The 16,901-nt window shown below is 48.2% G+C and overlaps 2 protein-coding genes across 2 annotated transcripts; one reads left to right on the top strand and one right to left on the bottom strand.

Moving 5' to 3' along the window:
* The first annotated feature begins 89 nt into the window (after positions 1-89).
* LOC141042778 (uncharacterized) lies at positions 90-461 on the top strand. Its single transcript, XM_073511671.1, has one exon. It carries the CDS (start codon positions 90-92, stop codon positions 459-461), a length of 372 nt encoding a protein of 123 aa, XP_073367772.1.
* Positions 462-1,364: 903 nt separating this feature from the next.
* Positions 1,365-3,603, bottom strand: LOC109772672 (protein JINGUBANG). The gene has a single exon (XM_020331377.3). It carries the CDS (start codon positions 3,342-3,344, stop codon positions 1,827-1,829), a length of 1,518 nt encoding a protein of 505 aa, XP_020186966.1. The 5' UTR covers positions 3,345-3,603; the 3' UTR covers positions 1,365-1,826.
* Positions 3,604-16,901: the final 13,298 nt, after the last annotated feature.

Genomic DNA, 16,901 nt, shown 5'->3' on the forward strand with positions numbered 1-16,901 from the left:
CGCTTTCAGATGCGGAAAAATGTGTTCGGTCGCCTCTACAATGGCACGTCCGATCATATGATCACTACTTCATCTAGAAAAAGGATGCCATGGGTAGAATTGGATTATCTTATTACCAAAAGTGCACGACTGCATTGTGGATGCTTGCATATGGCACACCCACAGATTCATGGGACAAGTATCTCCAGATGTCTAATAGCACTTGCGGAGACGTCATGGTCAGATTTGCCATTGTGGTGGTTGAGGTGTGTATACCTCAGTACTTGAGAGAACCAACTGTCATAGGCACCGAAAAGCTCATGGCACTGTCTAAAGCAAGAGGATGGCCAGGTATGCTCGGATCTCTTGATTGCTTGCATATAATATGGAAGAACTGCCCAAAAGCTCTACAAGGGCAATATCAGAGTCATGTTAAGAAGTTCACCATCATTCTTGAAGCAGTTGCATCACCAGACCTCTAGATTTGGCACACTTTCTTTGGCATGCCCGGGTCTCACAATGAAACAATGTGCCGCAACGGTCTCTATTGTTTACTATGTGTACTGAAGGACAAGCTCAGACGTGCAACTATATTGTCAATAGGCATGACTACGACATGGGCTACTATCTGGTTGATGGTATCTATCATTCGTGGGCGACCTTCGTCAAGACCATCTCTGAGCTAGTTGGTCAGAAAAGAGCTCACTTTGACCAAAAACAAGAAGAAGATAGAAATGACGTGGAGAGGGCATTTGGAGTGCTAAAGGCCCGTTTTACAGTTGTTCACGGACCTGCTAACAATCGATTCTGTAGACCTTATGGGGGTTGATGACATGTTGTGTGATCATGCACAACATGATCGTGAAGGATGATGGTGAAGATGCTGAGAGGTTTGGAATTTGAGAACATGAGTGATCCTATCCAATTGTCAAATTAGAATCCGGCCACGTTTAATGAGTTTGTCCTGACGCATTAACAAATTCGGCATCGAGCAACTCATGAAGAGCTTAAAGAAGATTTTATTGAGCAATTGTGGTCGTGGGCACTTAAAGAGGACACCCGGAACATATGTGCTAGTTGAATTCAAGTTTGAACAGATTTATTTTATAACTTAGTTGAATTTGATATTTACATTTGAACTATTGTCGCATTTTAGTATTTTCGCTTCACAAAGATTTAATATGTTATTATTTTGAGTGTTGTAGACTTAAAAAACAAAGGTGAACGTTTAGCGGACATGGTTGGATGGACGACTTCCATATATGTGCCCCGGATGAGTCTGGACTAGTACATAGATAAATGTAGTGTTCGTTTTAAGAGTCGGCGTCGGAAATGACCTTTGTTTTTCTTAGGAATTAACTGTTACACCGTTTTGATGGTTTGGTTTTTTTTGGGTGAAACTAGCCTATCAGGATTCAAGTTTTAGACTTGGTATTAGTACTCGCATTTTTCTGGATTTATTTCAGACTTTCCGACGATGTTCGTTCAGTCGAAGAAGACTTTCCCATCAACTATAAGGTGTATGTGCTGACTTCGTCAACCTCAAGATATATACCGGCTCAATATTTCGAAGGTGCTCATAGAAGTAATTCGTATGTGTGTGTTCATAAAGATAAGTGCATGTGAACGTGTGTGATTGTACTGCGTAAAAAAGAAAGACACTCTGAGCCCGGTGCTGTCAACGGTAATGCTAAGTTTGGATTGGAGAGGATATTGGGTGAAGAAGGAAAAACGACTGATTTAACAGAAAAATTAACAATACTGTTATAAACCACTAAACTAAGGTTGGCCCATTGCAAGTTTGCAACGCGCACTCTCCTAATCAACGCTGAATTCAACTCAGCATTTCAGCCACGACTTGTATGCCGCCGCTTCTCCACCCACACCGGCGACAGCACCGGCGTCGGCCCAAGGCTCACCACCTGCTCCTCTTCGGCCTCCACCTCGTCTCTCACGGCATCCACGTCGCCCTTCCCCGCGGCCACGATGTCCTCCATCTCCTCCTCACCGTCGTCGTCCTCGTCATCTTCGTCGTCCTCCTCTTCTTTCCCCACCACCCTTATCCTCCACACCTTCACGCTCTTGTCCAGCCCGGCGCTGTACACCACCATGCTTCCCTCTACCTCCCCTGCCTCGCCGCCGCCCACCGCCAGGCACCGCACCGGCCCGCGGTGCCCCTCGATCACGGCCAGGCACGTGTGCGACTCGCCGCCCTTCCCCTCCCGCCTCCACACGCGCATGGTCGCGTCCTCCGACCCGCTCACCACCACCCGCCCGCCGCAGCCGGAGGTCAGGCAGAACACCGCCAGCCGGTGGCCCTTGAGGAAACCGACGTGCACCGGCCGGCCCGCCGAGGCCTCCTTCTCCCAGATGTTGACGTAGCCGTCCGAGGAGCCGGCGTAGAGGAAGCACCGTCGGGTGGTGCCGCTCGCGGCGTGGCAGATCGTGAGCGCGTTGACCGGGGAAAGCTCGGAGCGGAGCACGATGATGAGAGCGTGCGCGGTGCCGCCGTACACCCGGCGCCACATCTTGACGGTGCCGTCGGCGGAGCCCGTGAAGATGCATCCGTCGGCCTCATTGACGAGCATGGCGTTGATGGGCCCGTCGTGGGCGACGAAGGAATCCACGCAGCTGCCGTCGGATAGCTTCCACGCCTTGACGGTCTGGTCGTGCGACGCGGTGTAGAGGAGGCCCGCGACGGCGTGGAGCACGAGGCACGACACGGTGTCGCGGTGATGGTGCGGGCGCTTCTTGGCGAAGGAGAGGAGGCCGCCTTTGGCCGGGAGCGTGGCCGCCTTCTTGGCGCGGATGTGGTCGCACACGGCGGCCGCGCACACCGTCCACACCCGGACGTGGTGGTCGCGGCTGTGGGAGGTGACGAGCGTCCCGCCGCACGCCGCGAGGGCCGGGACGCGGCCGCGGCCCACGTCGAGGTACCCGCGGTTGAAGCACCCGGGCGCCGCCCACGCGCGGACGCGGCCGCTGTCGGACGCCGTGAACAGCACCCCTCTCGCCACGGCGAGCGCGTGCACGTCGCCGTCCAGCCGGTGCAGCGCCGCGAGGCAGTGGTAGATCGCGGCGGGCGACGGCGGGAACCGCAGCCTGCTGTGCAGCGGCGACTGCACCCACGGCGAGCACCCGCCTCCCACGCCTCCGACTCCCATCATCGCCGGCAATTCCGCGACAGGCACGGACGACATGCTCATCCGCGCCGGCTCCGCCGCCTCGCGCGCCGGGGACCGCCCCCCTCCTCCGCCACCTCCTCCCCCGCGCGCATAGTGGTGCACGGGCGTCTGCGCCGCCGCCGGCCGCGCCTTCCGGTCCTCCTCGAAGAAGCTAAAGCTCTTGCGCCGCCCAAAATCCATCACCGCCCTCTATCTCCAGCAAGCCACTCCCCCAAGAAGTCCACTCTCTACTCCCCACGACACGGTCGAATTGAACTCACCAGCCTAGCACCTGCTGTAGTATCGACCGCAATGCCGTCGCGCTACCTCGTCGACGCTGCTGCTGCCCTACCCACCACCACCACCGCTACGCTACGCACAGCCTCGCCACCTTTATGCGTATCGGCACGTACGTATAAACCCGATCGCGATCCGCGCGCGCGTATGAAAAATCGGTGGATGGATGGCGCGCGCGCGCGGGCGCCCGCTCGTAAGTACCTGCGCCGGTACCACGGCCGCGGCACCATAAACGCGGGGGAGGGAGCGCGCCGGAGTTAAGGAGCCAGTAAATGGCGGCTACGTACGTACGGGGGCCGTAGGAAGATTTGGGGAGGAAGATTACGTGCACGTGGTCGCGTACTTGCGCCGGCGATGAATGCTTTGGCTTGGCATTTGGCGCCATCAAGGCTTGAACTCGAATAGCCGGAGCCGGGAGGGGGGTTCCCAGATCCGACGGCTACTGCGGGGACCATCCTCGGCATCCAACGGCGGCCGCCCGCCCGCCGGCTACCTAGGCGTGAGGTGATGCAAGCATCGGCGAGGCGATGGATTGGGTGGAGACCAGGAGGATCTCGCGAGATCAAGCCTAGCTAGAACTGCTGCCTGCTGTTGAGGTGTACCTCCGCCGGGCCATTGATGCGCTCAGCGCCCATCGTCGTCATGCAAGACATCGAGTACATGTTCATTTACTGCAACCGCATCTGTGTATATTGGATGGCTGGCTGGTTATTTGTATTTTATTTTAGTGCACTGCTATTTTGATATGGAGTGCGGGCGCAGATTGTTTTTAACGCATAACCACATGTTTAGAAATTTTAGAAGTCCTAGGAGCATTTTCAATAGATGAACATCTTTAATAGATGATATAGATGCAAAAATAACTACTTCGAGACCCAATAACCCATCTCCAACAGATAATGTAGATAAAAAAAATTGGGACGCCACCTCCTCCAAGTGATTTAAAGTACAACACTTGGAGATGAAAATTTGCATCTCCACCCTCGGATGATGTAACATGGTTGGTCGCGAGCCAATGCCCAGCTGCATTCACTTTGTTTTCGCCTGCCTTCATAAAAATCACGTGGGAGCTATATCTCATATTAAGCGAGCCACAGGTAGATCTCTCACTGAAGCGTCTGCAGTGATTCGGCCGACCACTAGAGTAAAAAATGGAGTGCGCAATGGATCGAACCTCGGATCTCCTGGTTGCTTTGTAGCACTTTTAACAACCGAACCAACATCTAGTTCAAGTTAAATAAGTCAAGCACGAACTACTAGAAGGAAAAGAGCCGGGTTACACTGGTTTTCCAGGTATTTTGTTCTTCTTTTTGCACCGGTTTTTCTTCATTTCTTTTCTTGTTTTTACTGGGTGATTTTCTTTTCTTTCCTTTTTCTTCATTTTGGTTCAGTTTATTTCCCCTTTTCTTTTATTTTTGTTTGATTTTCTTATATCTTCTCCATTTTTTTGCTTTGTATTTTTTTGTCTGTTTCTTTCATTGTTTTATCAGTTTTTCTTTATTACTCGTTTTCCTTCTTCTTTTCTTTGTGTCTTTTTCTTTCTTGGTTTTCAACTTTTTTATTCTTTGTTTCTTTATCGATTTTCACCATTTCTTTCAATATTTTTTGCATTTGTTTCTTTAATTATATTTGTCATTTTCTTTTTTCTGTGGTTTCTTTTGTTTCTTTTTGGTTTTCATTTATTTTACCTTTTATTTTTATTTGGTTTGCATTCTAAATTTTTCGTATTTGTAAACAACACTTTCTAATACATGTTTAATATTTTTCTAATGCAAAATTAATATTTTTTGAATACATAGTCAACATTTTTCTATACACATTTTAAACATTTTTTTTAAATGCTTGATTAATATTTTTCAAATATACGATTAACAATTTTGAATACACGGTCAACATTTTTCCTACACACACTTTTAAACATTTTCAAATGCTTGATTAAAAGTTTTTCAAATACAAGATTAACATTATTTAGCACATGTCAATATTTTTTCTATTCACATTTAACATTTTTTAAATGCTAGATTTGTATTTTCAAATACAAGATTAACAATTTTTGAATACATGATCAATTTTTTTTCTATACACACTTTTAAACATATTCAAATACTTGATTAGTATTATTATTTTTCAAATGCAAGATTAATTTTTTTGAACACATGGTCAACATTTTCTCTATACACATTTAAAAAAAATCTTGATTAACATTATTTCAAATGCAACTTTACCTTTTTTGAATAAATGGTCAAAAAAAATTCTATATACATTTAACATTTTTTCAAATGCTTTACTAACGTTTTAGAAATACAAGTTTAACACTTTAATACAAGACAAGATTAAATTTTTTTAAATACATGGTCAACATTTTTTCTATACACATTTAACTTTTTCAAATGCTTGATTAACATTTTAAAAATACTTGTTTAAGAAAAAAATTCAAATGTTTGATTAACATTCTTTAAATACACGATCAATTTTTTTCACACACGTTGTATATTGTTTATATACATTTTTCGTACACATGTGTAACATTTTCCCTATACACATTCAACATTTTTTAAATGCTTGGTTAATATTTTTAAAATGTTTTATGTAATGTTATTTAATATATTTTTTTAGAATATTTGGAAGCATAAATAGAAGTAAAAAAAGAAAGAAAAGAAATAAAAAAACATGAAAGAAATAAAGAAACGAGGATGTGGCCTCGGGCGCAGCTGGGCCGGCCCATCTGACGCGCCCCCGATGCGAAGCTCCCCTCGGTCTCGTTATACGCGAGACATAGGGGCACCCTAAAAATCAGCCACCCAGCACCACCTTGTGTATCAGGCAGTCACATTTTTTTTAATGTCACTAGAGTTTATTCAACTAAAACAGAAGTTTGGATACAAGTAATATCCGGGGTGCTATGTAAAAGTCACTGATGGCGCCCCACATATAGTGATAAAAGCCGCTCTAACTCTATTGTGTGCATCAAGATTGCATTCTCTGCCTTCGTGGTCCAAATGGACCTCATCAAATTCCTCCATTTTCTTTTTAATGTCATTGATCACCATAGTATTTGGCCCTCTAAATTCTGACTTCAGATGATTGATCGTCGCTAAACAGTCAGTCGTAATATGGAGCTTCTTGATGTACAGATTCTCAGCCGAGGCAAAGGCCTCCTGTACAGCCATCGCTTCCAGACTTTTCGATAATGTCATACCTTAAAAAATCACCGCATAAGAGCCAATGTAAGTGTACCGTAGTCTGTGCATGTGGTGGCCAATGCCCCTCTATTTGCATCTTTGAAACCGCTGCATCAACCTGAAACTTGTGGAAGTTCTCCTTTGGTGGTTTCCACTTTGATGATCACCGTACAGGGGCTGAGCTCCAATGCAAAGACAGTTGCATAGGCACCCGCAAAAAAAAGAGACGGTCGCATAGGCACAACACAGGGCCCGTCCGCACAACATTAGGCTCAGCTGCCCAGGAGACGCACGCCACGATTTCTCTCCTTCCATCCCTAGTGAGAGACCAGTCTGTCGATTCCCCTCTGTCTCTTTTGTTTCTGAATCGTGGGTTTTCTATCGCGGCGGTGCCACGCCTATGCCGCAAACCCACCTCTCCGGCCACCGGACGACGCCTCTGCGGTACCTACGTCAACCACTCTCGGCCAGCACCGACCATCTCCTCCTTCTCTTCATTTAGTTCCTTCTACAATTGCTGACTTGTTGTCATGGCTTGCAAATCGTAGACTTCTTTGTGGATTACTAACTTGTTGTCACGACCGAGGAAATTGTAATTGTTTGTGGTCATGTACATGTTAGGGCATCTCCAAGGCGGACCCGTAAACCTCCTGTAACCGTCTGGACTGTGCTGTCCGGACCACAGAATCCATCCAACGCCGACTTGTGTCTGTCCGCGGAGCGGTCCGGGCGTAATTTATCCCGCAAACCGAAGACAAATGTGGGGGAGGTTTGCTGGCCGGACCGATCCCAAGTCCGTTTTCTGACCGCCCTGGCCCACCAAAAACCTCTCCCCCTCCTACGCGCGCTCCCGCCCGGCGCCAGCTACCCGCATTCATGTCGCTGTAGAGCGCCCCGCTCAACATTGAAGACGACTCACAGCGGATGCGACCTCTCACTACCTCCGCCATTGAAGCAGCGCGCCGGCCGAGGGCACCACTCGCGACGCGTCTTCGGTGTCCGCGCCTGTTCAATGCCAGAGACACTTGACTAGACGGGACGGGACGGATATCTACCGCGCCCGTTCAATGCCGATGTCCATCCGTCTGCCGCCATTAAGCAGGCTCGCCGGCTGAGAAACCCAATCTAGCGCCGCGCATTGACGCACCCGGACGCCTGGCCTCACTGGAATCCGCTATATAAAGGCGGCCACACCTGGCTAACTCCACACCACGACACCAGCCCCTCCACATCCTCCTCCCTTGCACTGCATCCGCCATGACCGCCAACGGGAAAGCACTGTGGGACAGTCTGTCGCCGGAGATGAAGCACGCGGTAGCCGCCCTTGCCGCCGCCTGGCATAGCCACCGTGCCAAGCGGATCGAGGCCGGCATGCCGGCCAGCTCACCCGAGGTCTCCGACGACGAGGACAACACCACAATGGAGACGGGCTCCGACGACTCTGCCTTGGCTCTCGCGCCCCCGTGCACGTCGGCTTGACCATGGAGCAGGCGCAGGCACAGTTAAACGCCGCCATGGCGGAGGTGCAGTCTGCACCGGCGCCTTTTCGATGTTCCAGCACGCGCATGAGGAACAATGGTACAACATGTTCCTTCTGGAGCAGCACCGGCTGGCGAAGGGCCAGATCTGCGGCTAGCGCGAGCGAGGAGGCTGTGGTGGCCATGGCCGCGGCGAACCCAAATTTTGTCAGTGTCCCATCTATGACGCCGTCCGCGCTCAAGCCACCGCTCGGCAGGAAGCGGCAGCTGCAGCTGTAGGCGATCGCGGAGGAGAACATAGCCAAATGAGCCCCCTATGCGCCAATGATGAACCATCAGCCAGCCCGGTGGGACGACGACAGCCAAGGCGCCACCATTTCCCTCGTGGACCTCACGTCCACCAGCAACGGACAAGGCGCGGACTCCTCCGAGGATGAGTAGGCCACGGGAGGCCTGGTGTCCCATGTGGGCCAGTCCATCTCCCGTGTTCTACTCTTCCTCGTCGGAGACCGCACCTTCGCTTCATTGGTCTTATCGCTGGTGCTCATGGAGAAGGCGGAAGGAGGACGACATGGGCTTGGACGCCGGCCACTGCCGCCGTAGGATAGGTTTACAAGCGGGTCCTTTTTTGTTCTAAATGTTCAAAATGTAGTTAAATCCTCTGTGTTTGTATGAACTCCATCATGTTTGTATGAAATCCATCCGTTTTTGCATGAATTTCATCCGGTTTGTTGAAAAATAGTTTGAAATGTATGCGGCTAGTGTTAGATAGCTGCCTCCCGCATCCATGTCCGTGAACTGGTCTCCCCTGTCCGCGGACGGATGCGGAAGGTTTTGTTGGGGAACGTAATAATTTCAAAAAAATTCCTACGCACACGCAAGACCATGGTGATGCATAGCAACGAGAGGGGAGAGTGTCGTCCACGTACCCTCGTAGACCATAAGCGGAAGCGTTATGACAACGCGGTTGATGTAGTCGTACGTCTTCACGATCGACCGATCCTAGCACCGGAGGTACGACACCTCCGCGATCTGCACACGTTCGGCTCGGTGACGTCCCACGAACTCATGATCCAGCAGAGTGTCGAGGGAGAGCTTCATCATCACGATGGCGTGATGACGGTGATGATGAAGCTACCGGCGCAGGGCTTCGCCTAAGCACTGCAATGATATGACCGAGGTGGATATGGTGGAGGGGGGCACCGCACATGGCTGGAAACAATCAACTTGTGTGTTCTAGGGTGCCCCCTGCCCCCGTATATAAAGGAGCAAGGGGGAGGCCGGCTGGCCCTAGGGCACGCCAAGGAGGGGAGGAGTCCTCCTCCTAGTAGGAGTAGGACTCCCCCTTTCCTAGTCCAACTAGGAGGGGAAGGGGAAGGAAGGAAGGGAGAGGAAGAGGAGAAGGAAAGGAGGGCGCGCCCCCTCCCTAGTCCAATTCGGACTCCCTATAGGGAGGGGGCGCGTCTGCCCCTTGTGGGCTGCCTCCCCTCTTCCCTATGGCCCATGTAGGCCCAACTTTCCCCGGGGGGGGGGGGGGGGTCCGGTAACCCTCCGGCACTCCCGTTCTCTCCGAAATCATCCGGAACACTTCCGGTGTCCGAATATAGTCGTCCAATATATCAATCTTTATGTCTCGACCATTTCGAGACTCCTCGTCATTTCCGTGATCACATCCGGGACTCCGAACTACCTTCAGTACATCAAAATACATAAACTCATAATACCGATCGTCACCGAACGTTAAGCGTGCGGACCCTACGGGTTCGAGAACTATGTAGACAAGACCGAGACACATCTCCGGTCAATAACCAATAGCGGAACCTTTATGTTCATATTGGCTCCCACATATTCTACGAAGATCTTTATCGGTCAAACCGCATAACAACATACGTTGTTCCCTTTGTCATCGGTATGTTACTTGCCCGAGATTCGATCGTCGGTATCTCAATACCTAGTTCAATCTCGTTACAGGCAAGTCTCTTTACTCGTTTTGTAATGCATCATCTCGCAACTAACTCATTAGTACATTGCTTGCAAGGCTTATAGTGATGTGCATTACCGAGGGGGCCCAGAGATACCTCTCCGACAATCGGAGTGACAAATCCTAATCTCGATCTATGCCAACTCAACAAACACCATCGGAGACACCTGTAGAGCACCTTTATAATAACACAGTTACGTTGTGACGTTTGGTAGCACACAAAGTGTTCCTTCGGAATTCGGGAGTTGCATAATCTCATAGTCATAGGAACATGTATAAGTCATGAAGAAAGCAGTAGCAATGAAACTGTAACGATCATAATGCTAAGCTAACGAATGGGTCTAGTCCATCACATCATTCTCCTAATGATGTTATCCTGTTCATCAAATGACAACACATGTCTATGGTTAGGAAACATAACCATCTTTGATGTCAAGTAGAGCATACTAGGGACACTTTGTTTTGTCTATGTATTCACACATGTACTAAGTTTCCGGTTAATACAATTCTAGCATGAATAATAAACATTTATCATGAAATAAGGAAATAAATAATAACTTTATTATTGCCTCTAGGGCATATTTCCTTCAGTCTCCCACTTGCACTAGAGTCAATAATCTAGTTCACATCGCCATGTGATTTAACACCAATATTTCACATCACCATGTGATTAACACCCATAGTTCACATCGCCATGTGACCAACACTCAAAGGGTTTACTAGAGTCAGTAATCTTAGTTCAGATCGCCATGTGATTAACACCCAAAGAGTACTAAGGTGTGATCATGTTTCGCTTGTGAGAGAAGTTTAGTCAACGGGTCTGCCATATTCAGATCTGTATGTATTTTGCAAATTTCTATGTCAACAATGCTCTGCACGGAGCTACTCTAGCTAATTGCTCCGACTTTCAATATGTATCCAGATTGAGACTTAGAGTCATCTGGATTAGTGTCAAAACTTACATCGGCGTAACCCTTTACGACGAACCTTTTGTCACCTCCATAATCGAGAAACATATCCTTATTCCACTAAGGATAATTTTGACCGCTGTCCAGTGATCTACTCCTAGATCACTATTGTACACCCTTTTCAAACTCAGTGTAGGGTATACAATAGATCTGGTACACAGCAAGGCATACTTTATAGAACCTATGGCTGAGGCATAGGAAATGACTTTCATTCTCTTTCTGTCTTCTGCCGTGGTCGGACTTTGAGTCTTACTCAATTTCACACCTTGCAATACAGGCAAGAACTCCTTCTTTGACTGTTCCGTTTTGAACTACTTCAAAAATTTGTCAAGGTATGTACTCATTGAAAAAACTTATCAAGCGTCTGGATCTATCTCTATAGATCTTGGTGCTCAATATGTAAGCAGCTTCACCAAGGTCTTTCTTTGAAAAACTCCTTTCAAACACTCCTTTATGCTTTCCAGAAAATTCTACATCATTTTCGATCAACAATATGCCATTCACATATACTTATCAGAAAGGTTGTAGTGCTCCCACTCACTTTCTTGTAAATACAGGCTTCATCGCAAGTCTATATAAAACTATATGCTTTGATCAACTCATCAAAGCGTATATTCCAACTCTGAGATGCTTTGCACCAGTCCATGGATGGATCACTGGAGCTTGCACATTTTGTTAGCACCTTTAGGATCGATAAAACCTTCTGGTTGCATCATATACAACTCTTCTTTAAGAAATCCATTAAGGAATGTAGTTTTGACATCCATTTGCCAGATTTCATAAAATGTGGCAATTTGCTAACATGATTCAGACAGACTTAAGCATCGCTATGAGTGAGAAAATCTCATCGTAGTCAACACCTTGAACTTTGTCAAAAACCTTTTTCGACAAGTCTAGCTTTGTAGATAGTAACACTATTATCAACGTCCGTCTTCCTCTTGAAGATCCATTTATTTTCTATGGCTTGCGATCATCGGGCAAGTCAACCAAAGTCCACACTTTGTTCTCATACCTGGATCCCATGTCAGATTTCATGGCCTCAAGCCATTTCGCGGAATCTGGGCTCATCATCGCTTCCTCATAGTTCGTAGGTTCATCATGGTCAAGTAACATGAACTCCAGAATAGGATTACCATACCACTCTGGTGCAGAACGTACTCTGGTTGACCTACGAGGTTTGGTAATAACTTGATCCGAAGCTTCATGATCATCATCATTAACTTCCTCACTAATTGGTGTAAGCATCACTTGAACTGATTTCAGTGAAGAAATACTTTCCAATTGGGAGAAGGTACAATTACCTCATCAAGTTCTACCTTCCTCCCACTCACTTCTTTCGAGAGAAACTCCTTCTCTAGAAAGGATCCATTTTTAGCAATGAATGTCTTGCCTTCAGATCTGTTATAGAAGGTGTACCCAACGGTCTCCTTTGGGTATCCTATGAAGACACATTTCTCCGATTTGGGTTCGAGCTTATCAGGTTGAAGCTTTTTCACATAAGCATCGCAGCCCCAAACTTTAAGAAACGACAACTTTGGTTTCTTGCCAAACCACAGTTCATAAGGTGTTGTCTCAACGGATTTAGATGGTGCCCTTTTTAACGTGAACGCAGCTGTCTCTAATGCATAACCCCAAAACGACAGTGGTAAATCGGTAAGAGACATCATAGATCGCACCATATCTAATAAAGTACTGTAACACTCCGGATGTAACTTTCCATATTTGTAACTCTAACTCTTGCCATTTTTGGCTATGTGTTATGATATTCCCTCCGTGGTTGGGTTTTGTCTTCGTTTTTCTTTTTGTTCATGTCATGTATGTCATATCATGTCATCATGTGCATTGCATTTGCATACGTATTCGTCTCTTGCATCCGAGCATTTTCCCCGTTGTCCGTTTTGCAATCCGGCACTCCCACCTCCTCCGGCGCACCCCTCTTGTTTCGTTTCGTGAGCGGGTGTTGAACATTCTCGGAATGGACCGAGTCTTGCCAAGTGGCCTTGGTATACCACCGGTAGACCACCTGTCAAGTTTCGTTCCATTTGGAGGTCGTTTGATACTCCAACGGTTAACCGGGTAACCGCAAAGTCCTTTTGTGTTGCAGCCCAATCCCCCTCCAAAACAGTCCAAAACCCCTCTAAGTCTCTTCCATGCTCTAGGTCGTTCGATCACAATCGTGCGGGCGAAAACCATGCTCAATTTGGAGTCTCCTAGCTCCCTCTACCTATAAAATCACCTCCCCCTCCGAAATATTCGTGCTGCAAAACCCTAGTCCATTTCCCCTCTCCGCGGCCGGACGCGCCCGCCGCCGCCCTCAGCCAGCCTCAGCGCGACACGTGGCAGCCGTACCCCGTGCCACCCGCGGCCCGCCGGGCCCGTACGCCGCCCCCGCGGCCCGCGCCTCGCCCGCGCCCGGCGCCTCCCGCGTCGCCGTCGCCTGCCTCCGCCCCGCTCCCGCGCCTCCGCCGCGCGCCGCGGCCCTCCGTCCGCCGCTGCACGCCGCTCCCCGCCGTCCGCCCGCGCCGCAGCCTCGGTGCCCGCGTCCGCCGCCGCCCGTCGCCCGGAGCTCGCCGCCGTCCGCCGCCTTCCCCTGCTCCGGTCGCCGCCCCGCCGTCCCCCTCCTCTCCGGGCCGCGCCTCCCTCCTCTACTCCGGCCGCTGCGTCTCTCCGGCGAGCTCGAGCCTCGGCCTCGGCCAGATCCGATCGAGTCAAGCCACGGTTGACTTCTCCCCTCTCCCAAATTTCTCTAGTCCTTTATTTCTTACATAATATGCCTTTGTTCATCGCATCATAAGTCTCTGTATATAGCTCCGTTTTGTGCGTGTAATATATCGAAATGTTCGTCTCTAGATGCTTTTCATTTTGTTCCATTGCACCATGTTCATTTGAGTCCATCTTGATGCCCAAATCTCTGGTGCAAGAGTGCTAGTTGCTGTGATCTGCTGTTACTTATCAGATCTTGGTGATTTGTTATTTTTGTTGCTATTGATGCCTGCATCTTATGGGCATGAGCTCTACATGTGTTTTGATGTATGCCATGTCATCTTTACAGAGGTGTATGCCATGTATTTTTTGTGATCTCTGTGGTTACTAGCACAAGCATGCAAACTAGGCTTCGTGATGTTTCTGATTTCAGAGAAGTCTGTGACTGCTGTTAGTTTGTTGCTATGTATCCTTGTGGCTACTGAGAGATCCATGCTTATTTTGGTGATGTTCAGTAAGGATGTTTTGTAGATTTAGTTGTGCTCTATCCATCCATGCCCCTGTTTGCAATTATGAAGTGACCTAGCATGACTCAATCTTGCTCTACTTTTGCTATAAAATATTTCTGGCAGATTGTTTACGTGTTATTCAATTTTGCCAAGCTTGTTGTAGTTGATCCATACATGCTATGTATTTGCTCTTGCCATGGATAGTTGCACAAACATACCATCTTGCTGTAGGTATGCTTGTTTTTTCATGCATTTCCTTGTGATGAGTGAATCAAGCTCACCAAGATGCCCTCATAATGTCTGTTTCTGTCATTCTCTCTTTTCTGCCAAGTCTGAAACCTGTTAACAAAACTTGCTATCTTTACATGGTTGACATCATATCTTCTGATCCTTTTTGGCTTATGGTCAGTAAGGGACTTTTGTTCTATGCATTTAGTAGATTCATGTCATGCCTTGTTTTGCTATGTTAGGTTCATGTAGCATGTGTTTTTCTTACTCTGAACATTGCTACCTGATGCTGTTTCTGCCATGTCCAGTAATTTCACCAAGTCTGTGAAACTGATATCTTTTGCACTTTTTCCATGCTTGTTTGAGCCTATTATGTTGTGATCTAGCCATAGCTCAGTGTTCATCTTTTGTCAATCATCTCCTGTAGATTACTGCCATATGCTTTGTTGCTATGTTGGAGTGCTGTAGCATAGTTTCTTGGTGTATTCGAAGTGCTATCATACTATTAATCGCAGAATCGTGTCATTCTTGTTTTGCTTGCCATTTGCAAACCGTGCATCCGTTTCCGGTGATTTTTATATCGATTTCAACCGAAATCATCTCATCTTTCCAGTGGCATGCTTGATTTGCCAAACTGCCTTGTTCATCATTTTTCCTCCGGAGCACGCATATGCATCTCATACCACATCTCGCATATCATACATGTTTTGCATCATGTTGTTTGTGCATTTCTCGTGATTGATTGTGGTTCCGTTGCTTGTGTTCTTGTTTTGGGTAGAGCCGGGAGACGAGTTCATGAATGAGGAACCTGTTGAGTACGCTTGCGAGGATCGAGCTTTCGACAACTCTGAGAACCTTGCAGGTAAGATGACCATACCCTCTGTCGTGGAATTGTCACGGCAGATGTCCTCAAGCTAGGACTTAGTCGTGGAGCCATCGCCGCTAGGAAGTTTGAAAGGGTTAAACGGGACAAGGAACACGAGGGTTTATACTGGTTCGGCCCCTTACGGTGAAGGTAAAAGCCTACGTCCAGTTGAGGTGGTATTGATTAGGGTTTCGATGACCAGGGAGCTTAACTGCTATGCCTGGCTCTCGATAAGATCTTTCTTGTCCCTAAACCGCTGCCGGGTCGTCCCTTTATATAGAGAGGTTGACGCCCAGCAACTCTCAGAGTCCCGGCCGGCTCATAAGAGTGTCCGGCTCGGACTCTCAACTATTCTTGCCTTACACTACAAGTTCTACCATAATGATGGTTGCAACTACGGGCCTTAAGCCATATCCGGGTCTTAAGCCCACCTTTGGCCCACCGTCTTCAAGCTTGGCGCCGGGCTTCAGGTGATGACCCTTATGAGTAACCCGGCCCCACCGGGCGGGTGACTCTAAGGTTTATATCCTCAACATTAGGCCCCAGATTGATTTGAGCCGGCTCATGTCAATCTTCAATTCTTTCGACAGAAAATCTCCGGCTTACAATTGTGTGAAGGCCATAACCCGGCGTGATGTCATCCTCTGGAGTCCGGGTAATCCGCCGTGACGTCATCTTCCATTAAGTCCGTTTTTTACTCCACCATATCCGCAACGGATCTTATCTTTACTGTCATCCCGCAAATCGAGGCGTTTTATGATGAGATAACCGCGTCGTGGCCTCCTCGTTTCTTGCGCCCACTTATGAGTCTGGTCTTATAAATAGCCCGACCCTCGGGTCTTCTCCATTCTCCCCCTTCTGTCGTCTCCTTCCTCTCGCTGCTCCCGTGCTGCTCGAGCTCCGCCGCCGCCGCCGCCGCAACAGAGCTCTGCGTCCTCGTCGACCTTGGCCGCTGCATCACCCTGAACTGTCCAGAGAACCGCGGCGAACCCTCGCAGCACATCCGCATATGTAAGTTCCTTCCTCTCCGTTCCCCAGATCTGCATTAAGATCTTCGAGTTCACCGGTGTTCTTCGCTATTCGTCATGAACTCTTCATAGATTTCACCACCACCGCCCTTTCTTGATCTTAAGATAGTGTAAAACCAACGCGACGGCTGTTTAGCACCCATTTCAAATGCAAGTAGACCTCTTTTTACTGCATAAAGGCTCCGTTCGAGCCCAAGAACTTCCTTTGCGTCTGTTTTTAGGTCTAGAAACTTTCCTTTTAGCCGACCGTTTTGATCCAAATTATTTACTGCAATGTGTGAAACCTGTTTTCACCACACTTAGTAAAAAACTGTACCTGCTGGGTCATGGCGGTTTACATTTCCGGCTTAAAGAAGCCACGCGCCGTAAAAAAATTCCGGCTCATTTGCAGCAAGGCTGTAGATAATTGAATTACTCTCAAGACCTCCAGCGGCTTAGATAACCCGATGCACCTAGATATATGTCATTAGTCCCCTCCATAAGCCGCCACTTTAACATTGAACTGTAAATTTCCTCCGG

This window comes from Aegilops tauschii, chromosome 3 (genome assembly GCF_002575655.3).
Source record: "Aegilops tauschii subsp. strangulata cultivar AL8/78 chromosome 3, Aet v6.0, whole genome shotgun sequence".
Lineage (NCBI taxonomy): Eukaryota > Viridiplantae > Streptophyta > Magnoliopsida > Poales > Poaceae > Aegilops > Aegilops tauschii.